The sequence below is a fragment of the Neolamprologus brichardi genome, chromosome 6, assembly GCF_056152115.1.
Source record: "Neolamprologus brichardi isolate AB-2024 chromosome 6, ASM5615211v1, whole genome shotgun sequence".
Taxonomy (NCBI): domain Eukaryota; kingdom Metazoa; phylum Chordata; class Actinopteri; order Cichliformes; family Cichlidae; genus Neolamprologus; species Neolamprologus brichardi.
Genome location: NC_142109.1, coordinates 36,499,994 through 36,527,503, shown reverse-complemented (window position 1 = coordinate 36,527,503; position 27,510 = coordinate 36,499,994). Strand labels below are relative to the sequence as shown.

General features: G+C 42.6%; 1 protein-coding gene across 1 annotated transcript; it reads right to left on the bottom strand.

Moving 5' to 3' along the window:
* Positions 1–6,289: 6,289 nt before the first annotated feature.
* LOC148102646 (CD48 antigen-like) lies at positions 6,290–26,538 on the bottom strand. The gene is made up of 6 exons (XM_087842233.1): positions 26,339–26,538; positions 19,824–20,126; positions 14,850–15,143; positions 14,011–14,130; positions 8,492–8,553; positions 6,290–8,071 (listed from the first exon to the last, which is right to left on the bottom strand). The coding sequence occupies exons 1-6, from the start codon at positions 26,373–26,375 to the stop codon at positions 7,970–7,972; spliced, it is 918 nt and encodes a 305-aa protein (XP_087698359.1). The 5' UTR covers positions 26,376–26,538; the 3' UTR covers positions 6,290–7,969.
* Positions 26,539–27,510: the final 972 nt, after the last annotated feature.

Here is a 27,510-nt window from a genome sequence, read left to right as displayed (position 1 = left end):
TTTAATTTATCAGAGCCTCATAGTCCTCGTCCCCAGAGCGCAAATCAAGCCCCTTCCCAAAATATGCTTCTACGGTACATTCGTTTTTCTCCAGTCGACTTTGGCGCCATTAGATCCCACGTTAATCGGTTGTTTGACAAACTAACTAAGAAAGAAGAGCTCTCCATTGAAAAAACCTTGGAAAACTTTAGAAATAGTGGGGCAACCAGAGACTTTACTGTGGACTTAACGGCAAAAGTGTTTGATCTACTGATGACGGATCGAATGTATGAAATCCCCGAACCTCTAATGGGTAGATCCCTCTCAGACACCGTCATCTCCAGGACTCCACGACAAACACAAGGCTCAAAGCGTCCCTATTCTGCTGAAGTCCTCTATGTCCTCGTAGAAGACACAGTAGAAAGGTTTCTACAGAAGCTTTTACTCTGGCTGGACAACGAAGACAAAGATCAAGTGATTCAAATGGACAAGGTGTCTGAGGCTGTGAATGACATCCGAAACTTTATTAAAAGAACACAGACCCCAAAGCAGGAAACAGATTCAGCGAGCAGTGGTGAGGAATCTGTACCATCACCTCCAACGTCAAAACCTGGGAGCATTTCTCCAGAAAAATGCTCTCTGGCATCTGATAAGTCCCTTCCAAGGCCAAAATCTGGGAGCATTTCTCCAGAAAAATGCTCTATGGCATCTGATAAGTCCCCTCCAAGGCCAAAATCTGGGAGCATTTCTCCAGAAAAATGCTCTATGGCATCTGATAAGTCCCCTCCAAGGCCAAAATCTGGGATTTCTCTGGAGAAATGCTCTTTGGCATCTGATAAGTCACCTCCAAGGCCAAAATCTGGGAGCATTTCTCCAGAAAAATGCTCTCTGGCATCTGAAAAGTCACCTGCAACGCCAAAATCTGGCATTGCACCTGCAGAGCATCCAGAAAAATGCTCTGCAGGTGTTTCAGGCTCTCTCATGGTTTCCTCTAAAATGTCAGAGAATGGTTCTGTGTCTTCCGAGGTTGAGAAAACGTCCGATGACCTCGCCTTCTTCCTCTTCGCGAGCGTTCTTATAAAATCTAAATCTAAGACCAAACATTCTGTGTCTCTGTCAGCAGAACTAGACATGGCCATCAACCGTCTGAGAGACCTGATCAAGCCTGAACTCAGCAGCACAGAGTCCACCACGAGTCTCATCAATGACCAGAAACAGTTCATGAAGAAAATAGCCAAATCCCTCATCAGGGAGTTTGGCTCCCCAGAACGTGTCTTACATGCTGCGATGGAAAGTAATTCATCTTTTGATGAGGCTGTGATAAGGCATCTAAAAATCAGCCTGGGAGTCATCCCCAGTCCTCCAAAGAAATCCAAAATTTCCAGGTTCTTTTCAGCGGTGGGAAAAGCTCTGCGAAAGCCCTTTAGGTGGTGCATTAAAGCCAACGATGATTAAAATCACCATCCTGGCTTTCCCCCACTGCCCTGCTTCTTTTAACATCTTGAGGCAGAATTTTAGCACCAAATCAAAATTTAAACCATAACACGTCCCGGGGCTAGCGATGTCTCCGGTCGGGCGACCAAAATCTATCTCAGCCCCGCCCATCGGGCTATATGATAGCTCATCGGGCTATATGATAGCTCACCGGGCTATATGATAGCTCATCGGGCTATATGATAGCTCACCGGGCTATATGATAGCTCGTCGGGCTATATGATAGCTCACCGGGCTATATGATAGCTCATCGGGCTATATGATAGCTCATCAGGGCTGAGATAGATTTTGGTCGCCCGACCGGAGACATCGCTAGCCCCGGGACGTCGGGCTAGCGATTTTGCGAGCCCTGATTTTTAAATTGGCCCTCAAATCCAAATTCTAACAACTGTAGTTCACGCCATCTCCTCTCCTTTTTGATTTCCATCCCCCCAACCGGTCGCAGCGGATGGCCGTCCCTTCTGAGCCCGGTTCCGTTGGAAGTTTCTTCCTGTTAAAGGGAGCTTTTCTTCCCCACAGTCGCCTCGTGCTTGCTCAGAGGGGAATCATTTGATTGTTGGGGTTCTCTGTAGTACTGTAGGGTTTTGACCTTGCAGTACAAACAGGGAGACTTTGTGATTTGGCGCTTTTAAAATATCTAATTCGGCATGAAATAAAAAAAGAAATCTAAATGAAAATACATTCCAACTTTGTTTGTGTTTTTCTTCTGTTGTCAAATATGTAGAAAGTGTTGCACGTGTGATTTCAGTCATTTTGCATCAACATGTAGCCAACATGTGTCTGTTTGTGATCATGTTGCATCTGTTTTTGTCTGATTTGTGTCGTAGTTTAGTCAGTTTACATCTATTTGTGGACCAATTTAGTTGTCTTGCATGTATTTGTGGCAGAATGTGTGGATCCTGTTGGACAGTTTTGTCTTAATGCTTCACTTTGGTTGTTGGTGTTTGTGCTCATTTTGCTTCTAGATGTAGACCTGCCATTTTAGTCCCCGCCCATTCCAGAGAAACAGGCCTAGAAAACTCAGTTTTTAAATTAACTGTGGGAAATCATTTCACCCAGCCCCACACTGATCCTGCTCAGCTCCATCTGTGACACAGCAGCTAAATACTGATAGCTGATAATGCGCAGACTGGCATTAAAGGAGACACCACACAATAAACCTTTGTTAGCGCATTGAGAACTCATTATTATGACCTCAGGGTGCAGGAAGAGAGAGAGCAGGAGCGTTTCAGTAGGCTGTCAGGGCTGGAGACAAAACAGAACGTGAGTCAAAGGATGAACTCACTGAGGACAACAAGACTGGCACAAAGATCTGAGGACAGATCTGAGCCAGTGAATAATGGAAGTGTTGACGAGACCAGGTGTGTCGTTGCTAAAGGGCACATGTGGAAGGAACAAAGAGGCTGACAGGAAGGAGGCAGATGGGACATAACAAAGCGCCTCAACCAAGAAAGCCCCCACAGACAGTGAGTTATTAACATCTGGCTTCTGTTTTTAATGAACACGCCCACTCGTCTTAGTGATCTCAGTCAATGAAGCTCTGTGATGTTTTATTTTTTAAATACATTTTTACATTAAATTCACTAAATCATAACAACAGTTTATTATAAAGTAAATGTAAAGAGAGAGCACATCAATGCAATGACCACACAGCACCACCAGGGGGCAGAAGCGTCTCACTGGTGACATTTTTTACATCAAAACAATGAATAAAAGCAAAGAAAAGACTGTTTAACAGATTTTATGTGAGCACATTTTAGTAAGAGATGAACAGGAAGCTGATTCAAAAGGTTTGAATCCGAGTACAAGAAAACAATGACTAGAATAAAATGTGCTCACGTTTGTTTAGATGATGGTGCAGCTGTAGACCAGAGGAAGGGAAAGAATTTGGGTGTGTGTTTGTGTTTTAGGTTGGTTTAGCTGTATGCCTGGGTGTGTGTAATTGTGGAGAGAGAGGAATTTATTGAGGGGGGGTCTGCCTGTCATAAAAGGAAAGAGGAAGCCACAGCTGGGGGTGGACAGAATAGAGTAAAAGTAGATGTAAGTCATGAGGATACAATGTTTCAGTAAGATGTTGTTTTTTGTTCATTACTGATCATGTGCCCAGCATCCACACACACACACACACACACACACACACACACACACACACACACACAAACACACAAACACTCAAGTATCAGCACAGACTGGTACCACACAGGGGCGGTCCTAGCCTGTTTGGTGCCTGGGTTTAAATGTTTTTGCCGATGCCATGGCTCCGCCCCCCAGCACGATGTTGCCATATAAGGATTCCGTTACATGGCAACATAATCCCCACCCTTATGTTGCCATATAAGGGAATCCCCACGGTTCTGTAGCATGTTTTAAAGCTCAGGCGGACCCTCCCCCGAGGGGTGAGGCTGAATGTATATATGTGTAGGACTGAGGGAGGGGCTGCCCCTCAGATCTGCTGGCAGGATCTCCCTCTGCGCAGAGGTTCGGTTAAATAAAAGCATTACAAGTGTTTGTGATGTCAGAGTTTCTTTTCAGCTGCGTGACGAACAGATGTGATTTATAACAGTTTGAATGTGAGTGTGCAGGTCTGTGAAGCCCCCTCCACACGATAATGAGGGTCTGTGGGTCTGTGGGTGGGTTGTAGAGGGAATTGTGTAGGGTGTGGTACATTCTTGACAGTTAATAACCCTGCAAGAGACAAAGAAGGAGCCGGAGGAGGTGGAGGTGTGGTGCTTCTTCTGGCCTCGCTGTGTTTTCATGTTCTCTCTATGAAGCTGTCACAGAAAGTGTTTCTCTCCTGTTTCTTATTCAATATTCAAAGGTTGATTATTAGTTGTTTACATTCATCTTCCTGTTTCTTTCAGTTCTATCATAACTGTTATTTTGCTGGTTACTTGTCTCCATCTTCTCTGATTGCCTTGCTGTATATTCGTAGCGCTGTCACGTCCCTGTAAACACACATGTCAGTGTTTAACCTGCAGAAACGTCGCTGCCTCTCATATCTTTGGTTTGTAAACTGTGACATTAATCTGAAGGAAATGTTCTCTGACCTTCATGTTTTCACTCAGACTCAGTTTCACACTTTTTTATACGTGATTCCAAACAAACAAACATATGTCACTGAGACAGATCAGCTGTAGAGTCATAAATAGTAACACATGAACAGTTACAGCCCGACTCTCACATCTGGAGCCAGACATCGTGTCTGCATGTGTGCTGAAATGGTGAAAAACATTCCCCATGAACCAGGAGAGCCTGCAGATCACATCCTGTCCTCGTCGTGATCATATCCCATCGACTGTGCCTCCTGCCATCAGCTCATGACCTGTAACACTGATGGCGGCTGAGAGGAGTTTGGATTTAATAAAGTAGCTGAAAACAAACTCCACTCTTCCTGTTCTCATTTTTCCAGGTGAAACGTGATCTGACAGGACAGGTAAAGTCTGCAGAGCAGCATGTTAGAATATCCAGTAGAAATAAGGACATTTACAGCCTGATATCTGCAGCCTTACAGAATAAACTCTCCCTGTCTGTGCTCAGCTGTTGATAAATAATTCAGAGGAGTTGTTTCTGTGCATTCCTCATTAGTGTGTCACTCGTGATCAGATTACACCCACAGCAACTCATGCTTCACCCAGTGATTCTTCACCTGGATATCAGCTGTTTGAAGAAAGTCGCTGTCCCCCCTCCAGCGTGATGTAGAGGGCGACCAGAGGGGCGTTAAGGGTCGCTGACCAGAACCATGTGCACTGCTACCTAACCAGCGTCAAACCTAATTTACAAGTCATTTGGTATCTTCCAAACAAGCTCACTTCCTGTTTTACTGACCTCTGAAGTTAAGAGTCGACCACAAAAATGTTCTTTTCTTTCCAGCAGCACTCAGTGTCTGTAGTTATCAGTAATACCAACTTCACCATAACAGTCTAATAAGTTCAGTCTTTATTGGCATGCAAATATAAATAAATTCATTGTTAGAAATTACAGATTAATGTGCCATTAGCTACATGTTAATTACATGTTTGTAGAATATCACAGAATATGTGGGCAGATGAAAAAAAAAAGAGCTGTCACACACTACTAAAGTAAAAGTGACATCACACAGGGACAGGTGCATTATGGACTTTATAAACTAATAAATGTTGTTGAACATCAGTGGTCACGTTTAGCTCCAGAACAGGACGGAAACCAAAGCTTCAAACGTATAAAACCACCAAATATAGGCGCACTTAATAATGATAATAATAATGATAATAATAATAATAATAATGATAATAATAATAATGATAATAATAATAATAATAATAATAATGATAATAATAATAATAATAATGATGATGCTGAACTGATATTAAGGGGAAGATTTGACCAATAAGAAGCAGATAAATAATAAACAGAACAGACAGGTCAGATCCTGGACATTTACGAGACTGTTTCTGTGCTGAGGAGGTGGAAACCACATGTTATTGTTCATGAAGGTTATTGGCAGAGAGGTGAGCATGAACATCAGAAGCCGTTTCCACCAGGATTTCAAACAAACTGGACGCAGGACAAAAGCTACTGAATCCCTGGATTGTGCACGAGTGCAGTTATTACAGCTGAGAGACGAACAGATAGCAGAGGTGAGGTGTAAGCTGGCTTTAGCTGAGTCAGCAGAAAGGAGGGTCTGATGGATGGATGGATCTCTGATTAAGATCATTTCAGTATTCAGCAGTATTACAGTGAGCTGGCGAGTACATATGAGGTGCAGAGAGTTGGCTGAGACGGCTCCAGAGCTGCTTTGGCCCGACCTGGTTGGACCTGTTTAAGGAGTAGATGAGTGTCCTTGTAATGCTGAATATGGTTATTACCAGTGTTGGGAAGTAATGGAGTACATGTACCACCGTTACGTATTTAAAATACAAAATATGAGTAACTGTATTCAGTTACAGTTACCATTTAAAAAGGTGGTATTTAGAATACAGTTACTTTGTTGAAATAAACGGATTACATGGCGGTACTTCCCTGTTTCATATGTTCGGCTGTGCTCTCTCTATTTTCCACGCTGGTGGAAACCCAAACAAAACAATAGGCAGTGTTACAGGCATCGCATGTATGAAGCATGTAAATATAATAATAACCACTGCAGCCAAGAAGAGAGCCTGACGAGCCCAGCTGTAAGTAAGCTATTAAGACTCGACTGTAAGTCGACTCAACGCCTCTCTCTGTCTCTGCTAGCAAAGTTGACCCAGACAACAAAGTAAAGCTAGTTTTCGGCTACGAGCCGACACAGAACCCACCGTATTAGCCAGAGGTCCCTTTACTACGGTTCGGATTGTTTTATATACGCGAGGAATAGTTTTCTACATGAGATCACTGCAAAAAGTGCAGCCTTACCTAATGTCCACCTGCTGTTACTCATTTATATTAAGATTTAAACATCTAGCTGGTGTTGGTATGGAGAGTAACCTTCAGTAACAGTAATAAATCACAGCAATAGTACATTCATGTAGTTGTAAACAGCATGATAATATATTAAGTAATCCAAAGTATTCAGAATACGTTACTCTCATTGAGTAACGTAACGGAATACGTTACAGAATACATTTTGGGGCATGTAATCTGTAATCTGTAATCTGTAGTGGAATACATGTTAAAAGTAACCTTCCCAACACTGATCATTACACAGAAAAGTCTTTTTTGTAACAGAGGTTCAGACAATGTTGCTCCACACTGCCAGAGGACGGCTCTGGACCAATGGGAGCATCCGGGTTAGAGGTTTATGGGAAGATCACCTGACAAGCAACAGGTGACACTAGTCTGCAGGCAGAAGGAAGGACCCACATGCTGAGCAATGGAAAGGTTTGAACAGGTTTATTTATAAACGAGGTTATGATATTTCCAAGAAAACACACAGAAAACCAAGAGTGGGAGAACAAGACAGAAAACATGAAGGATGAAATGTTTTTGGGAACCAGCCTGAACATAAATCACCAAAAGTATGAGCCAACAGTCCGGTGAGATTCACCACCAGCCTGCACAGTCTGGGCTGAACGAGGAAGATGATTTTAACTCTGGATGGAGAAAACACGACTGACTCGCTGCACGTCTTGTGGTTCAAAATTGTGTAACTCAAAAGTGGAACTTGGTTGATCTCTTTCACATGAAGCCGATGTTTGGACATCACGGCTGCTTCGCTGCATTCAATCGACAGCTTTAACTACGAAACCAGTTCAGCTGTACCTGAGCTGAGTGCGTCAGTCGTTTTTAAATCATTGACTCATTTCCCAAACTCCTTCATGCACAGACCTTTATTAGCTGCAGGAAGTGAAAACAAGCTTTGCTGTGAATTCAACTGAAATGTGAGGCTCAATAACAGAAATCTAACAGGGTGACACAGACGCACATGCAGTTCATAAAATAAATGAAATAAATAAAACGAAAGCAACTAATTCAGTCAAAAAAACAATAACCTGATTTTTTTCTTTCTGGAAACTCTCGGTTGGGGATTTCTCGTGTGGTCTCAGGTATTTTCAGCATCGTTCTCCGTGATCATGCGATGGGCCTCCAGCTTATCGTATACTGTGGTCAGGTTGGTGTGGTAGATCGTTGTTGATGACTCCCCCTGTAGAGGAGAAAGTAGAGGCGTCAGATTACAGAGTAAAGTGGAAGAGATGAAACAGATACTGCTTCCTGTAACAGCGTCAGGGCCTTCCTGTTATCAGAGTCCTGCTGATGTAAACAGCTACTGAGCACGACTCAATAAATGGCAGAAAATGAGCTTCAAGGTTATTGTTTTATTTTTCTTGGAAAAAAGAAGGATTTCTGCAAAATGTTCATGTCAGGCGAACAACGCAGACGCCACACCTTCTGATTGGCAGATGACCTGTGCACACCTGAGCCTTTGTGTGCTGCAGCTGCTATTTGCATTCAGTTTCCAGGAAGTGGTGAGAACAAACACAGCATGTTTGCTAACAGACACATGATGATCTGCCCTGGAGACAGAGCTGCTAACGATAGAGTTTCTCAGTGAAACATCACCAACCTGTCTGTTGTTGCTTATTTGTATTTCACTATATTGGACCTCTTCCTGAGTGCCTGCGGGGCCTGCAAAACACACAAAGCTGAAGTTAGATTTAAACTGATAACACTTTAAAAGCACAAACTGACAAGAAAAAGTGAAACAAAAAAGTGAAAGAACAGAAAATAATCAGGTCGTGGATGCATGGAGGCAATAAAATGCTTCTGATGATTTATGATCCAGAGGAGAAAAAAGAGGAAGCAGGAATAAACTGTCAAAAGTCGCGCGAGAAAACCCCTAAAAAACCAAACCGCAGCAAAGCTGGAAACCAGGGCAGCAAAGATTTGCTGGAAAATGGGGAAAACTGTGGGGAAGTCCATCCTGTTACAAAGTAAACCACACCAGACACACCTCTGCTGGCTTTTCAGACATCACAGCTCTCTTTACAATCCTGCAGCGTCTTTAGTTTAGAAATGAGAAGACAGCTGCTGCTGCCTGCAGCTGCAGATTTGAACTGAATAGCAGAAAATGAAAGCACATGGAAACAATAACACACAAAGACGCTGTGAGGTTTGTACCAGTCAGCACGAACTGTTAAACACAACTTTGTTGATAAAAACTGAAGAGAAAGTTCTTCATGTGTATATAAAACGAGTCTCAGTGAAACCAGAGATTCATGTTCATGAAACAAATGTCTCCATAGTAACTGTTTGCATCACATCCTCCGTCGGGAAGGTGACGCTGGTGGTCATAGAAACACTTCAGGTGCTTGGCTGCACAAAGGAAAGATACACAACCCTTACACGACCTTCAGACTCACAAACATACCTGTGCTGTGTGCTCGGCCGACTCTAGATGAGCGTTTGACTCTTGCAAACGCTGAGCGAGCACAGACACGTCGAGGCCTGAAGCAAACTCGCAAAAACAGAGAACAGGAGTAGAGAAGAAACTGTTCACCTCCATGTAACATCTGGCAGATGTTCTGACGTTCATAAAAGAAGAAGTTCTAAGTTCCCCTCTGCTTTTAATTAAAACGAGCTTCCTCTTATAATTACCTGTAATACAGCAGCAACGCTGCACCGATGCTCACACTAATCGACCGCGTGCATACGTTTTAAGCAAAGTGTTAAATTCACGAGTTAAAAAGGTAAAAATAAGCATCTATATTTCTGTACCCAGTGTGCGCGTGCAGGCTGTTTCTAAAAGCAGCATGATGTGAGCTTACTGACACCTGATAACGAGCAGAGGGTTCAAATCTCTCAGTCTTTCTAACTTCATCTACAGACTTCCTGTCTGCTATCAAGTGTCACTTCCCCTCCTGCTCCTCTTCTCGGTTTGCTTCACCAGCTCTGTGCAGGCTCCAGGTATGAACTTTGACCCTCGTGCATCAGTGGAGTGTGACCCTGCAGCGCTGCAAACCTTATAGAAGAGAAAGTGTTGTAGATGTAGAGGTCTGGGCATTCCTCGCTGCTGTACAGCATACACCACATTGTTAAATCTGTGTTTTGGAGTTTTGTCTTTCGGGTGAACCAGTTTGTGTCTGAGCGTGTTGCTGGGTCTGAAGTACACCGGGATGTCATGCTTGGAGAAAACTGAGTTTCTCTGATACACCGGCTACATAGGGGATGACAATCTTCTTTTTCCCTTCAGGCTTAGAGGGAACATGTTCTGCCCGGTGGTTTAGGGTCCTGATTACTCCAAGTTTGTGTTCCAGATTTGAACTCATAAATAAAACACAAAACAAATGTTAGAGAAACCATCTCATGTTTCATGTGTCTGATGGGAAAACCAAACTTTGGCTGACGTAGTTTTGAATCACCAAAGTTCAAACATGGCTGCTACAACAGTTTATCTTCCTTTGTAAACTCAGCAGCTCTGCTGCCAGGACACTTCTCCATGTTTCTGATTGGTCAGACACTGCCAGACCCGCCCCTTTCAAAACAAACCCTGAGTTAACCTCATGAGGCGACAACCAGCTTTGTGTAACAGCTGATGTTTGGGTGATCCTGATGATGAAAGATAACAACTGTAACTGGTCATAACTCACTTTGATCATCTGACACACTTTTCTCAGGCTTCTGTATGAAATCTGTGTTTTTATATCTGGAAACTGAACTTGAGTATTTTTAAAGCTTCTTTTTAAAATTTGTGGTTTAGATCAAACTGCCTGGACTTGACTTGAAGTAACAACTATGATGACCAATAACAGTTTAACATTAACAAACACTGAAGAACCAACAGCAGTCACGACTGAAACACTTTCACCACCAGAGCCAGGAAGTAACAAACAGAGATGGGCAGTAACGCGTTACTGTAATCCGATTACTTTTTTCAAGTAACTTGACCAACACTGGTAACAAAGTACAAATACTCTGTTACTGCATGTAAGTGGATTTTTTGGTGTGTCTACATTTACCTCTTTAAAAAACAGACTCGTTACTTTCGGTATTTCAGCGTCTCGCCCTGCAGAAGAGGAGCGAGCATAAAGGGAGAAACGTGTCGGTAATTTAAAATGCAGCCTTTCTATCAGCTCAACAAACTGTTTGTGTGCAGTTTGTCTCACAGTGTTGCCAAAGGTCCAGAGAAAAGTGTTTGTACAGAAATATTTACTGCTTCAAACTGCAGCAACACAGAATATGAGACTAAAGAAACGATTTGATACTGATGTGAACATCTGGATCGAACAGCCAATAAAAACTAAACCTGTCAACTTCATCGTGAAGCAAAAACAGTCCAGATCCCACCAGGTGGAGGTGCATGAAGCAAAGTGAACTAACTGCAGAACTACAGGTGATAGTTTCAGCATCGACCTGCAGATGCTCCATGATGATGTTCTTAAAGGACGTCAGAGTAAAAGCTACTAACAGGACAAAGACGTGAAGCTGATGCTGTTCGTCTTTGGCTCATTAGGTCGGCCGGGAAGTTGAAATCGCTTTGATAACAAAGTGAAAGGTACAGTTTAACGTACGTTTAATAATAGATTCTTCTTTATATAAGATCAGCTGTGTGAATGCAGCTGAAAACATCACATGATAACGTCCAGAAGCCTTCAGAGCTCACACACTGCTTCTCATTGAAAACAGTTGGTGGGTGCGCTTCGTTTGCCGCTGCTCTGGCTCCTCGATGCTCGTGTCCTCTTTCACTTTCCTGCATTAACGTCTGGCCCTCCTCCACATTACATCCTGCCTCGCCCTCCTCTGCTTCCTGACGTATGAAAGTCCTGCTGTCCACAGACTGAATGTTTGGAAAAGGTTCAAACTGCTGCAGATTTCTGAAAACCTTTGAAGTTTTCAGGTAAGAAAATCATATGAAAGAAACTATTTGATTTTTAACAATAGAAACATAATCGCTACATAAAACGATCACTTATTGCTGAAACAGACGTCCTTGTGTTTGAATCAACCCCCACCGATGTAGCATCACTGGGGGGTCCAGGACGTCCTCTTAACAGCACAGTAGGATCACATTAATCACTCAAGTTTGCCTGATGTAGATCTCTCAGACACACGTCTCCCACAGAGGGCGAGTATCAATCAAGGTTATTGATTTTTAATCACTGCTGATGTGAGCAGGCAGCGCTGAGAGGAAGACGAGTCACACGTATCAGAAGCACAAAGACAGATTCACTGATGTTATCATCAAAACTATGAAGAAACAGGACTGTTCATGGACACAGGATCAAACAGGAAGTGGACACAGGATCAAACAGGAAGTGGACACAGGATCAAACAGGAAGTGGACACAGGATCAAACAGGAAGTGGACACAGCTGGGGAACGAGGTGCAGGTAATCAAGACAATGAGACTGTAGAAAGAAAGAACTACAAAGTAAAACATGGACAAAAACCACTGAAGCAGGAAGACATGAACATAAAAACACTAAACATGAGGAGACTGTGTCAAAAAGGAAAACAGGAACAATGTTTGAAAACTCTGCAGGGAAGGAAACAAAGAAGGAAACAAAGAAGGAAACCAGGATATCATCACACTTCACTCTGACACTGAAAGTGACCCAATAATCTCACAAGACATGAAAGTCACAGTTAGATTCACGCAGACATGAAGATGATTCGTTCTCAGTGTTAATAGATACAGGAAACCAAACGTTAGCTTAACTATGAAACTCCCGAAGCTTCTGGAACAAAAACCACACGACCACGACACACAACCTCACAGTCCCACATCCTGCTTTTAGTATTGAGTCCAGAGTGGGCGTGTCCTCCTGAGACCAGCCTGCTCATCACGTCCTCTGTAGTGGATTCAATACTTTTGTTCTCAGGAGGACAAACGACGACAGAGCCGAAGGAGTTAATGAGCAGAGACGTTTGCAGTTATGAAGTGAACAGAGGTTCAGCTTCAGTACGAGTCATTGTCCCTTTGGTCAACTTTATGTCAGGTTCTGGGTCAGTTTGACCAGTTTTCAGTATTTTGTTTTGGTTTATTTTTGAATGATGATTGTTCTTTATGTTTCTCTGGTGCTTTGTTGGGTTTTATGATGAATCTGCGTTTCAAGTTACTTTGGTGTGTTTGTTTTCTTATTCTCTTAGTGCTTGTGATGATGATGATGATGATGATGATGATGTTCTATGTTCCAGCTTATTCTGGTTTATTTTTAGTTCTGCCCGTGTTAAGTCTGTGTTTCTTAGTCTGCGTCCCTGTGTCTTATTTCCTGTTTTATTGTGAAAGTCTGTCTTATGTGAGTGTGTGCAGCTTTGCTCCCCCTGTCTCGTTAGTCCAATTTCTCCCAGCTGTGTCTCCCTCCTGTTGCCCGTTCCCTGATTACCACCCTGTGTTTTCCTGAGCTCGGTGTCGCGTCGTCCCCTCAGAATCATGTCTGTGTGTTCAGTTCATGTTTTCGTTTATCACCAGCAATAAAGCTAAGTTCTCAGTTTCAACTCAGTCTCAGAGTCTTGCATTTGGATCCTCCTCTCCGTCCGCCTGCACACAGAGCCCTGACACTTTATGCTTTTCAGTCAGTTCCTGTTGTCATATATAACACGCGCAGTTTACATGGGAATGGAGATTTAAATGACTTCATTATTTTGCATAAAAACCTCCCACAGAGTAAATGCACTTTAACTTTTGCTCCAAGCTTGGCTCGTCAGGTTTAGTCAGATGTGATCACAGAGCTCACAGTGACAGCTGCAGGTTTCTACTGAAGCAGCTCAACCAGAACATGCTCTGTGACACATCACGGCAGCATCGAGCCAGCAGCCTGTTCTTAGTGCTGATAGTGATGCACTGGAAGCAGCTCATAGTTCCACTAACAGGACAAAGACTCTACTGAAGTCAGTCACACCACAGACGTGTTACAGCTGAGTGGACTCACATGTGTTTTTGTCTAATACCATCTGGATCTGAAGGTTTAGACCTACAAGCTCCTTTACAGTATGTGTGTTTTTAAAGGGATGCCAAATGCTGTCATTTTTTCTGTAAAGCAAATTTACCTTGCCTATGGGTATAAATAAAGTTACCTTGACCTTGAGCTCCAAAGAGGTTAGAAGTAAACACAATAAATAAAATGAAAAGAAAATAAATACCTGCCTTGTGCCTGTCCGTTTGTCTTCGTTTTGTTTCGGGAAAGATACTTTGACTTGATGATAATAGCAGCAAGTATGATCATCACAACCGACAGGACACAGAAGAATATAATGAGGATGTTATCTGTCAAACAGGAAATCAGATGTCAGCAAACACAGTGAACAACATGTTTATTAATAATAATAATAATAAATGTTATTTATGAGCGCCTTTCAAGTCACCCAAGGACACCTTACCATAGGATAAAACACTTGGCAATGGCAGAATAAGAAGAATAAAAGAAAAGCACAAGATAAAATTAACTAACAGTGGGTTCACAGTGAACATGCAGATTTGAACAGATGAGTTTTGAGTTGGGATTTAAACTGTGGGAGAACCAATGTTTCTTATTTCTGGGAGCAGAGCAGCTGAAAGCTCTGCTTCCCCTGGTGGTGAAGGAAGGCACAGCAAGCTGGATAGAAGAAGAAGAACGAAGTGAACGGGCAGAACAGGTGGTGCTTAACAGGTCAGAAAGGTAAGGAGGAGCGAGGTTATGAATGGCCTTGAAGGTGAGCAGAAGGAGTTCTGAACCAGTTGAAGCTTATGGAGGGATTTTTGGGGGAGACCATGCAGAAGAGAATTGCAGCAGTCAATATGGGAGGTAACAAGACTGTGGACAAGAATGGACGTAGACTGGGTGGAAAGAAAAGGAAGCAATCTGTTAATGTTACGTAGATGGAAGTAGGCAGAACGGGTGAGATTATTGATGTGAGATTTATAGGAAAGTGACCTGTCTAGGATGACACCAAGGCTCTTAACCTGAGAAGGGAAAACTTAAAAATCACAGTTGGAAATAATCTCACAGTTTCTCGGCCGAGTCGAGCTGTTGGTGTCGTTGTCGTCTGTGTCTCCACAGGTGGTTCTCACGTGGACAGGAAGAGTTTTATTCTCTGCAGGGTTTGCAGCCACACATCTGTAAGAGGAGTTGAAGTCCTGTTTGTGCACAGTGAGAGGCAGAGAGAGCGCAGAGCTGCTCTGGTTCAGCATCTGCTCGTCTTTAAACCACAGCAGTGTGGTCTCTCTGTCCACCAAACACAGTAAGGAGCAGCTCTCAGAGCTCACACTCACTTTCTTCACTGCAGGAGTCGGTACAGAGTCTGGGGACCAAAGTTGATGGAGAACAAAGATGAACATCAGAAAAATATTTTTAACTTCCAGGACAGCAGAGCTCTGCTTATTGCTGCTTTAATGCAGTCAGTGAACATTTATATGAAACTGCTCATCTCAAATTTTACTTTTTTACCGAAGCAGCTTTGCCTGATTTTTAGCCCCGCCCCATACCAGCCTCCTTCTGATTGGCCGTCTCTCACAAAAACCTGTTTTGAATGACGTCGGCTTCTCTGATTCGATCGTGTTTTTATCACCAGAGAAATTTTGCAGAGTGAAGTACTGCTTTCATCATGTTTGGATCACAGTAGTTCCTTGTTCACATTTGTAAGCAGAAACTCGCTGGAACATCTGCAGGTTGTAGCAGCTTCCAGCAGGAGATGACGGTCTGCTTACATCACACAAGGCTGAGACCTGAAGGAGACACAGTGTCACACTCTGCAGCTCTCTTCGAGCTCCGTGGACTCAGTGGTCTAAGAAACAAATAAAAACTCATCTTTTTAAACCTGCCTTTAGTTCTTTTTTAGTTCTTTGTGACGGCTGTTCTGAAAGGTGCTATATGAACACAGTTTTATTTACTTCCTGGGGCTTCTCTGGTCAAATCCATTGAACGACTGTATTAAGGAGATCTTTATCTCTTATATCTTACAGACCTAAACACAGAACAGTCTAAGCTCTTCTGTTTGATTAGACAAAATCAGCAGGGAGGTAAATCCAGCTGTGGGCTGATGTCAGGCTCTGGTACAAGAGAGAAAAGTGCTGATATGGAGGCCTTTAGAGAATGAGCAGCAGGAGGACGACTGTGGTGGAAACACCGAGCTAACAGCGGGGAAATGTGAGGTCTCAGTGGGCACTGAGAGGAAAAACAGGAAGCAGAAAAGGAAACGTGGCAGTTTAACCCTTTAAGACCTACCATAGAACCAAGTCCGCCAGAGCTTATATTATATGTTTACATGCTGTGGAGCCATTTTTGGGAGCATTTCAAGTTGCTATACATCAATACAACCATTACAGCCTAAATCTTAATAATATGTCTGCATTAAGTGCATAGTAATTACATAAATTGCAAAAAAGTGCAATAAACTACAAAAACATTGAAAATTGTTTTTGTTTTTTTAACATATATTTCTAGTTAGAGAAATTTAAGAGGCTTATCCCTCAAAACTGTAAATACAAAAAAGTTGCACAAAATAGTTTCCCACCACAGGAAATTTATTTTGAGTGTCTTCATAGTTTTATTTTTGAAATACACCAATTTTTATATACTGCAGGAAAAACGAAAATAAATATTATAATGCAAATTTGCAAAAAAGCAGCATATGCATCAAAATAAACTATTTCCAGCAGTGCAATATGAGTCCTAAGCATCCCAGAAACATGAGTGAAAGGTTAGTTCAATGACTGTGGGCAGATTGAACCCCAGAGGTTTGGGTGAAGGGATCTTGTTTCAAAGTTCAGGGCGCTGGAGGACTGTCTTTATTCCTGCAGCAGCCAAATGTGCAGCAGATGCAGATGGCTGAACAAAACCAAACAGGCAGAGGACCAGCAGACTCCTCACAAGGTGCACAAAACCTTGTTCGAGGGTCTCCAACTGACTGTTTTTAAGTCATTAGAGCCAACTAGTGCTGAGGCTTTGTGGTGAGTTACAGCTGCAGATCGGCTACAGGCGCCATAAAAGCAAAAGGCACGGCCACCATGTTGGACCGTAGAGGTGCCCACAACCACACTGTGGACAGGCACGGCTTTGAGGAGATGGCAGGTGATGTGGACCTCGGGGGCACTACAGCATTTGAGGTTGGAGATGCAGCCGTCGAGGCAACAGGAGCTGCAGCAGTGCTCGGGACAGAAAAGCCTGGACGCTCAGCTTGGTGTCATGCAGGTGTTTGCACTATAGCCAGGTAACTGGGAAGAGAAATGACAAGGGAGCCCAGGAGAGGACACCGCTGACGAGTGAGGTTAGTGAGGTGGCGCCTGGTTTAGTGAGGATGTAGATGGAGCACCACCCTTATTGTCCTTTACCACCACCCACACATCTGGGTTGCAGGTTGCAGACTCTGGACTTTGACCTCGCCCCTGAGGAGCGGTCACATCTCATCAGACATAGATCGGCTGAGACGACAGGCCCTCCTGCAGATGTGGCTGAACTGGTTCCAGTGGAAAGTGGTTTGTGAGCAGCTGGGGAGCACTGAGTGAACGGGGAGAAGGTTTCTCTACTGAGACGGGCAGAGAAGCCAGGAGGTTAGCTTGTGTGGTGGCCATAGATGAAAACTCCAGGAGAAGCTAAGGTCCTGCTTCAGTTGTCGGGTATCATCTTGTAAAAGTACGTCAGTAGGTAAAGCCCACAGACAGCTGTAGCTTCAGGGCAGCAGACAGTTAGCAGACAGGCTAAAAGGCTAGCTAACATAGCCCTGGTAACAGACTAACAAAGTTTGGAGGAAGACGTCAGTCTCAACCCCACCCAAGAAATAGTAAAGCCATAGAAAACACATGTGGTTTGTCCTGTTCACACAGCTGCCCACTGTGGGCGTTCACAGGGATGTTTGCTGGCAAACTCTTTATAATAAAGGGAACCTGATACAGAGAAACATGAATATTGTGCGGAAGATGAAATTTTAATTTCACTGTCATAAAAATGCAGATTAGAGACAGCAACGTATTCCAATCTTAAACTGTATATGACTGATATACTGAACCGTGAAAGATGTCAGAACATGTTCTACTAACACATACTGCTTGTTCTATAGTATTTTATGTGATGTCTTTGAGGGCAGGTTCATAGTGTGGTAACATGTTTGCGTAACAACCACAAGAGTGTGGGAGGAGACGGCGGTGAGAGCTGTGCAGCAAACAGCACAAACACAGTGAACAAAGCAACAGTGTGTGCATGTCTGAGGGTTCCTGCAGTGGCAGACGTGATAAAAACTCAGACGCTTTGATGTTTGGAGTAAAAATCTGCCAAAATCAGCTCTGTGATGACCTCCTGCAAAAAAGGGAGGAGCTAAAACGACCTCTTTTTTGAGGATTATTCTGGTGCGTGCTACATACCAACTGGTGGCAGTAAAGTCCCACACTGTCTGTTGTAGACCATGTAGGTCTGCCCACACCTCCCCATGTGAACTCTCAGGGTCTGTTTGTTGGGTAAGCAGCGATCCTGGAGCAGAGCTTTGAATTTCAGGTGAGCTGCTCTGATGTCACAATCAACACAAACTCTTTTTGTGCTGGTTTCCCTTCAACCAGCAGCTTCTGACTGTTCTGTTCAATCGTTTGTCTAAACGTCTCGTCATCTTTCCTGTGAAGCTCTGTGGACGCAAAACCTCAACTTCTGTGGAAGCCTTTCTTCTTCCTCTACAACGAAACAGATTTTCTTCCTGTCAAAGGTTATTGGTGTTACTGGTTAAATCAACCACAGGTAACGTGATGATGATGATGAGAGGAGATTTACTGCAGAACTGTCTGAAAACAAACCACACGAGTAGGGATGGGTACCAGTATCTGGTGCCATGATGGCACCGGTTCTGACATAAACGGTAGTAACCAGACTGAAAAGCAGCGCACATTTTGGTTCTTTTTTTTCCCTGAGATGTCAGACACTTTAGATTCTAGCCAATCATTTTACGTTTCCGAGGATAGTAGGCGGGTCCAGGTACGTACGTTCTTTTAGAGCAGAGCTACAGATTAAAAACGCCCAAGGCGAAGCGGTCAAAAGTCTGGCTGTACTTCACAGCAAAAGATGCAAACTCAGCAGCTGCAACAAGTGCTTTAAGCTGATACTGTGATGCTGTCAAAGGAGGTAACACCTCAAATCTGATGAAACACCTGGCGACGCATAGCGTTTTTTTAAAAGTCGAGAAATGCGCCGTATTTGATAGCTTGCTGCGAGACCTCACACCGAGCACATCTACTGCAGGTGTGGTGCCTGTTATCGGACGCGGAGTTAGCAACATCCCCCAAAAACCCGAAGAGGAGAGTCCTGGCCCCTAGCCCTGCCAGTGTAGCAGAAATGATGAGGATGATGATGCAGCAGCAGCCGTTCTTCTCTGCGTGAGTAGCTTAATGTTGTTCGTGTGTAATTTACGTTGAGTAGGCTAACCACGTTATTACATTAATGCATGTAAGGTGAACTAGCAAACACCATCATAGCTACATGCAGCTACATGACTGTCGTTGGTTTCTACAACACAGACAGCAGCTTTGTAGTCAGACACAAACATTACAGCACAACGTGTTGCTTCATGAGTGGAAACCACAGCTTGTGTTTTGTAATGTGTTCCTCTCACAGCAGCAGCCACAGGAAGTCGCCATCAACAACAAACCCGTCAAAATAAAAGTGTCTGTTCTGCTTGTTAGGCAGTGTAACACTGTAGGCCATACGAGACTGACAGGAGGCAGCTGGGCTGTTCAAATATACATGTTTCACTGTAAGAAGTAACTGTTAATGCTTCATAAAGACGTTCAATACCTTAGAAACTCACAGGGTGCTGTGCTGAGCTGTGATTGGGCGATAGTTAGGCACTAGTGGGAACATGGCCAATGAGGCTCTGTGTTACTTCTCTGTGGATTAACGTGACCATGAAATGGGAAACATGTTCAAGTAAACAGGAAGTTTTGTGTGTTCACATATGAAGCTGGGACGTTACACAAAAACATACCAGAATAAATATGAGACTTACCGTACACTGTGAGCTTATATGATGATGTGAAAACTTTTCCTGTTTTAGAGTCGACAGTATAAATCCCTGAGTCGTTCCTCTGCAGCTCTGTGAGTGTAAAGAGTCCAGAGTTTCTGTTCCACTGAAGTCTGTTCTTGTTCTTTTCCACAAATACTTTAAATTTTCCATCAGTCACATGAGCAATAATCGTTCTTCCATATGACAGAAATCCTTCCTCCTGCACAGAGTCAGGTAGAGTGATGTTTCCTCCCACAGCGCCCGTCAGGTTCTTCTTCACGTCCTCAGAAGCAGAAAATCTCATCACTGTAAAATATGAAGAGATGCAACAGTCAGTGAGAACTTTAATGAAAGTGATCAGAGATCTTACAAAGAGCCACAGAAAGTAAGTGAGGATTAAATCCAGGAACATGAAGCACGAGGAGGGTGAAGCTGATACATGTGAGCTGCATCAGTGACAGGAGGAACTCAGCCTCACACATTTTACACAAATCACAACAAGTTCTTACTTTTTGATCTGGTTGTGACAAACTAAACATTTACAGCTGCAAAAAGGTCGTTGGTGTCAAATAATGTTCAAATGTCACGAAGCCAGATTTTATTCACAATAGAAGATCCCGTCCACACGTAAACACAGAAATGAAGGAAACGCTGCTAGGAACATGCCAAAGCAACACGTGGCGCTATATTCCTAACCGTGTAGAAATGTTGGCCAATCAGAAGTCTAGAAGCCTCGGCAGGAAAAAGTAAACAAAGCTGGGGCATAGAAGCAGAACCGAGTCGTATGTGTGGAGGGACAGTAACTGTGTGTGTATATGTAAGCATTTAAACACTGCAGGGAGAACAAGTAACAGTAACAGTATTGTAGAAATTCATTTCACTGAAACAATAACGTGGCGCACAGTGTGACGTCAAAAAAGGCGCACACCTTTGACGCTGCGTTTTCTGCGTTTTTCTCGTCCACACGCAAAAACGGAGTTTTCAAAAATATCCACCCTGGCCGGAGTTTTTAAAAGTCTCAGTTTTCAGTGACCAAAAACGCCGTTTACGTGTGGACGAAAGGTGCAAAAAAAAAAAAGCCATCAAAGGCAGATTCCAGTGTAAACGCTGTTCCCACATGGAAAACTGGACTGATGCACCTCCTGCTGTCACACCTGCAGGTTTAGGCCTTGGGTGTTCTCCTCTGTCTTATACTGAACACAAACTACATTTTTTAGACTGGCACAAATAATTTGTGTGCCTTCTTATTTGATGCAGCACAGCTGATTGTTCTGTAAATAGTTTTAAATGGTTATATAAAAAACGTAAATAGTACCATATAACTTTGTTGTTTGCAAAACTTGTGCATAATTTTTAGAAATGTACAATTTCAAGTTGCGAAAATGATTCATTAAACATGTTTGTGGGTTTTACAGTAAAAAATAACTTTTCTACTTGGATTTTGAATTTTCTGTCTGAATTTAGATCAACTGTGCTAATATAGTATACCAAAATGAAAAAATAACTCGAATTTCAGATATTTGAGGTTGTGCTGAAAATAATGATACCAAACAAGGCAAGACAAACACATTTTAAAGGTGAAATATAGAGGCAAAATCAAATATACCCTGGACCACAGAGGGTTAATTTTACTCTCTGCAGTGTTTAAAAGCTTACATATACTCACACAGTTACTGTCCCTCCACACAGGACTCCTTTCTGCTTCTACCATTACCCGCCCAGGCTTTAAAAACAAACAAACAAACAAAAACAGAAAATCTCTGTTTTCAAAAATACCCGTGTACGTGTGGACGTAGCCTTAGTCAGCTGTGTTTCCATCTCCCTTATTTCCACTCCGTCTATTTAAGTCCTCCGTCTTCCTTCGTTTGGTGTCAGGTCATCTGTCTGCTTCCTGTTTCCTGGAGCTTATATCAGTTTTTCCAGGCTCATGTTTAGGTTTTTTCATGGTTTAGGTAATAAATGGTAAAGGCCTGTATAGCGCTTTACTTAGTCCCTAAGGACCCCACAGCTCTTTACACGTTCAGTCACCCCCCCATTCAAACCCACAAAGATGTCCTGCACATGCAAAAGCAGCCGATATCAAATAAAAGTATACAGGTCAGATGTGTCAGCACAACCAGCTCGAGGAAGTTTTCACACTAAAAAGCTGTGATAACTGTGAGCTGTGCATTAAAGTTACTCAGTGTGGACGAGATACTGGAGCTTGTAGGCACATCGAGCATATTTACATGTTCAGCTGATACAAGATATTAAAGGTTTTATCTGCTGGAAATACAAACACAACCAAACATGGTGTAAAGACTACGAGGTGCTTTTGTTATTTGTACCGTCGTCTTTCTTCCAGTGTTTCATGTTTACTGAGTCAGAGCCAGGAGGAGACTCTGGACTGGATGCAGCTCTGGATCAATGCTTAATGGCTTCTAATGTAATATTCATGTCTGCTACTTCCTGTTCAGGACTTAGAGTTATAACATTTATAACCTTCCTCAATTTCGATGGCAAACAGAGGAAGCTGTGTCCTGTAATAACACAGAGTATTAGTCTGGCTGTTACTTGGTGATAACACAAACAGCTGTCAGTGACCAGCAGGCCAAAGAAATGTTGGTAGTTTCCTGTTAGGCCCAGAGTTTGGTTCTCTTTACAGTTTAGTTACTATTATTTTACTTAAGGTTCAGGGTTAGGGGTGCAACGATACACAAAATTCACAGTTCGATATTTTTTCGATACAGAAAATAATGTTCATGCCTTTTTCATTTGTCATTTATTAAAATTATAAATATATATTTTAACTCAAAAGTACAGTTTTTAAGTAATAAAATAATAAATCTATCTGATTGAGGAATCACTCATCTTTGGAAAAGAGAGTTTATTACAGAGAAATGTCTCTTTCCAAAATAAAAGCTCTACTATACGCTTCTTCTGGGCTATATTCTCAGCAGCATATTAAACATATCAGGTCCCCATAAGGAGAATCATGTGCTAACGGCTGTCTAAATGACTCGGGTAAAGTTTGTAGCATGCGTGCTTGTTGTTTTTGTCTGCTTCCACTTGTCTTTGCACTAGGATGATGTCGGAGTAAATGTGCAGTCATATTCTTTGTGTTCCCACTAGTGCTGTCATCGTTAATCTGAAATGACGTTAACGCCACAACACGGCAAATCTCCGTTAACGAGCTACCGCGGATCACCCCGTGCGTGGGGCTGGACGGCCAACACGTCAACAGCTAACTGCGCTAACGAGCTAACTGCGCTAACGAGCTAACTGCGCTAACGAGCTAACTGCGCTAACGAGCTAACTGCGCTAACACACTAGTTCCCACCAATGTAATTGAGCATTGCGTGGCACATCCAACATACTGTTTTACTTTAGTCCATGACGCGCTTACCTTCAGGGTCATACGTCACATGAAAACCAAAATAGTTCCAAAGGCGAGATCTGAATGAGGGTGGGGGAGGTTCAATTTGCCATGTTGCAACGACCTTAGCTTCTGTCTGCTAGCTTGTCCTGCGCTCAGTGGATCTGCGCTCGACTACTCCGCCTAGGCTGCACTGTCGAGCGCAGATCCACTGAGCGCTCAACACAGACAGCATCGTCAGAAGGAAAGTTGATAAAATAAATTTTAAAAAATTGTATTGTTCGATACATATGCGTACCGAACCGAAAGCACTGTATCGAACGTTCAATATCGATACGAGTATCGTTGCACCCCTAATACATGCATATATATATATATATATATATATATATATATATATATATATATATATAGTTTCAACATTTTTATTTTTAAACTTTAGATCCATCCATCTTCATCCGCTTTATCCGAGGCCGGGTCGCGGGGGCAGCAGCCTAAGCAAAGAGGCCCAGACCTCCCTCTCCCCAGCCACTTCCTCCATCTTATCCGGGGGAACACCAAGGCGTTCCCAGGCCAGCCGAGAGATATAATCTCTCCAGCGTGTCCTGGGTCTGCCCCGGCGCCTCCTCCCGGTGGGACATGCCCGGAACACCTCACCCAGGAGGCGTCCAGGAGGCATCCTTATCAGATGCCCGAACCACCTCAGCTGGCTCCTTTCGATGTGGAGCAGCAGCGGCTCTACTCTGAGCCCCTCCCGGATGGCCGAACCTCTCACCCTATCTCTAAACTTTAGTTATAAACAAAAAAAGAAAAATAACACTCACACTTTCACACACCAGACACTCCAAGCTGATAAAGTTTAGTAGCTGCAACCTTTCTTGCACTACTGACGGTTTAATGTCCGACAATATTTTCACGGACCGGCCTTTAAGGTGTTCTGTAAATATAATAATAAACAAAAGTTCACTGTGTAATTGTCTAACTTTATTAGCAGCGTCTTCCTGAAATGCACCAACAACACTGAGAGTAACGTCCTCATCTCTGCCCTTAATGCTCTCTGGTCACTATGGTAACAGGTAATCATTTCTTTCAAAATAAGACACAACTACAACACAGGAAAAGACCCGGGTAAACAGAGTTAACGATAAAAGCCCTGAAAACCATAAATTTCACACCCGAGCCTCAACTCTCCCGGCCTGGTACGGGTCCCTGACCCAGGGGTTGGGGACCTCTAATAGACCATAAGTCACTTTTTTGTAAGATGCCAGTTTAACCAGTCTTCATAGGGAGGGGCCGCTTTTCCTGCCAGTGTCTTAGCAAAACATTTTTTTTTAGAAGTAAGTTCAGTATATCTTTAGTCACATTTTAATGTTTGTTTGATGAGTTAACTTTTATTTTTCTATTTGAATCGTTATTCCTGACGCTTTATTACGAATTTAAATAAAGTCCAAACTGAACTAAACTAGAGGTTCTTTTTATTTTAGCTTTGATTCGGACTCCAGTCAATCATCTGAAGCTTTATGACGAACGAGGCTGCGCATGTTTTTGAATCTGTTCTTTCAAACTTCAGTTTATGAAAACTGGTTCCTGCGTCTCTGCTGTGACTGATGACCTTCACTGACTTCACCGTTTCTGTCCACATAAATGTTCCAACATGTTTACTGTAAAATATTATGAGTGACAACATCAGATCATCAGGTTACTTCTGCATCTCCATAGTTCAGCTATATGTGCTCTCCATAAACAGACGCAGCTTCCTGCTTAAAACACACCAACAAAAGTAATCTGATTATTTACTCTCTGCTTTTTTATTCGACTCACATGTAAGACGGAACAAAACCAAACAACACAGTTTTGATCCTGAACAGCAAATTTTAAACACCAAATATCGCCTTCGATATAATTATCTGTGTCTAGTAAAAGTGTATAATTAATGCTTCTGATCATCAGCCGTCCTCAGCATTTAAACTATGAACTTTTGAAAAGAAACGTCTGAACTGAAACTCCGAATATAAAATATTACAAACGGCTCAATTAAAGACAGAGTGTCGCGGTTACGAGTCCTCAAAGATTTTATTAAAACATTTTAAACTAGTAAAATCCTGGACTGTCAGGCAGTTTGATGCTGTTGATCATCGATGTGATCGTCCAACGTCCAAAACTTGAAAGTTGTTTTTATGGTTCATTTATCCCGTTTGGCGAGCATTAAACAAAGAGCCCCGCCCCAGTGCATGCTGGTCCTAAACCAGTCCCTTTATTTATAGAAAATGGTCCTGCGGTTCTTCCTGACTGACCGAACAAGATAAACAACAAACCAAAAACATGAAGCAAATTTTAACCTACAAATAAACTTTTAAATAATCCAAAAATATCAATAAACCAACAACAAACTCAAACAAAAATGTGATGAATGTGTGTCTGTAACGTTCTCACATTCATATATTTTCTATTCTCACTGAGACCTCTGCGCTTTAATCTGCACGATCACCAGTTAATCTCACTCCTGTGTTTATGGACTGTGGCAGGAAGCCGGAGCAGCGGGAGAGCACTCATGTAAGCACAGGACCAAAGAACTGTTACATGTTTTAATATTAGTTTCTATGTTTTTTGTTCTTTGCTGCACCAAACTGCATGAAAGCTGCTGTAAAAATAAAGTTTGACTGATTATAAAGTGGTGTTCCTCAGGGTTCTGTTCTTGGTCCTCTGCTGTTCAAATATCCTTCAATAATCCTGCTGACAGATATTTAAAACACCAACAAGTGCACACAGTCCCACACAGTGTATGAATATGACCTGGATATAAGTGAGACGATGATCAGTCCAAGTATCAGAGCACCAGCTTACTGTGAGAGTAAAGACTACAGGAAGACAATGAGAACTTTTCCTCTTAAAGATAATAATAAGTAATAGAAATCACTTAGTGACGAGGCCGCTCGTTTCTACTGTTTTTCTACTTTGACCTGTTTCACGGACGCAGCCCGTGTTAATCTGTAGATCATCTTTATTTATAAGAGAATTTCTATATAAATAAGACTGAATTAAAAATAATAAAACACGTTAAACGCAAAGTGCTGCACACTGTAAATAATAAAACTACAGTTAGTCTCTGCGAGCATCACAGCCCGTCTGATCTCCGTCACAGTGAAAGCTGCTGTAAACTCACCAAGCAGGAGGACAATAACTCTCATACTTGACTCCATCGCAGAGTTAAACGCAGACGGTCATGACCAAATATCCCTGCTGCTCCTCACAAGCTGTCCGTCAAAGAAACACTTTTTGAAAACAAGAGGAAAAAATATCATAATTAATTAATTTTAATTCAGACTGGAACTAACTCTGACCCATAGAAGCACTGCTTAGTGCAAAACGCACCGAGTCTGCAGACAAGCTTCAGCTGGCAGACTCCTCCTCCTGCTGACTCCTAACACGCTATAATGGGGAAAAAGCCGATTCACTGCTTTTATTCTGAATTTCTGTTTCTCAGATTATTGATGATCTTAATGATGGAAACAAGGAACAACTTTACAAGAAGAAGGTTTTATTTCCTCTCCTAAACGAGGTAACAAAAGAAGCACTGAAGCACCTTTCCTCATTTCCTTAGTTCCTTAGAGAAAAAGCCGCGAGGTGAAGAAAACACGAGAGTCATTATGGGGAACTTTGTAAAAGAACCAGAGGATCTCAGTGAGGCTGTGATGGTGGATGTTACTGTGCTGGGAAACTCAGACTGCATCTTAGAGAGTCTGAACCATGACGTCAGACAGAAACACATGAGAAATGACCAAAGCGCTCATAATTAAATTTGGTCTTTATTTCATATTTTAATATATTTTACTTTTATATTTTCCTACATTTACATCACAGCTGATCTCTGACCGCGTTTGTTCCCCTGCTTCACTTTGCACAGTGTGTGTGTGTGTGTGTGTGTGTTCTCGCTGGTCATTGTTCAGTTTCCTGTTGGACTCCTGATCTGTTTCACATTAAAGGTCGTATTTCTCAGGCTCCTGCGATTCACTGCTTTTATTCTGGATTTCTGTTTCTCAGGTTATTGATGATCCTAAAGATTTTTTTTCCAAAGACTGACGTGAGTTTCTGAAGCATCAGCAGCAAACGAGCTGGATCACTTAGGAAAGTAAGGAAGTGAGGAACAAAGGAAAGGTGCTCCAGTGCTTGTTCCTTACTTCCTTACTTTCCTAAGTGACCCAGCTCGTTTGCTGCTGATGCTTCAGAAACTCCCGTCAGTCTTTGGAAGCTCAGTGAACAGATTCTGTCTCCGATCAGGAACTGAGACATTTGTACGATCAGTTTGTGGGTCAGAGGCAGGACAGAGGACACGAG

Excerpts from the sequence above, each read along its gene's own strand:
- LOC148102646 (XM_087842233.1), bottom strand. The coding sequence starts at position 26,375 with ATGGAGTCAAGTATGAGAGTTATTGTCCTCCTGCTTG. Across the intron at positions 20,127-26,338 it reads AGTTATTGTCCTCCTGCTTG|TGATGAGATTTTCTGCTTCT; the intron begins GTGAGTTTACAG and ends CATATTTTACAG. Across the intron at positions 15,144-19,823 it reads ATATAAGCTCACAGTGTACG|ACTCTGTACCGACTCCTGCA; the intron begins GTAAGTCTCATA and ends TTTGGTCCCCAG.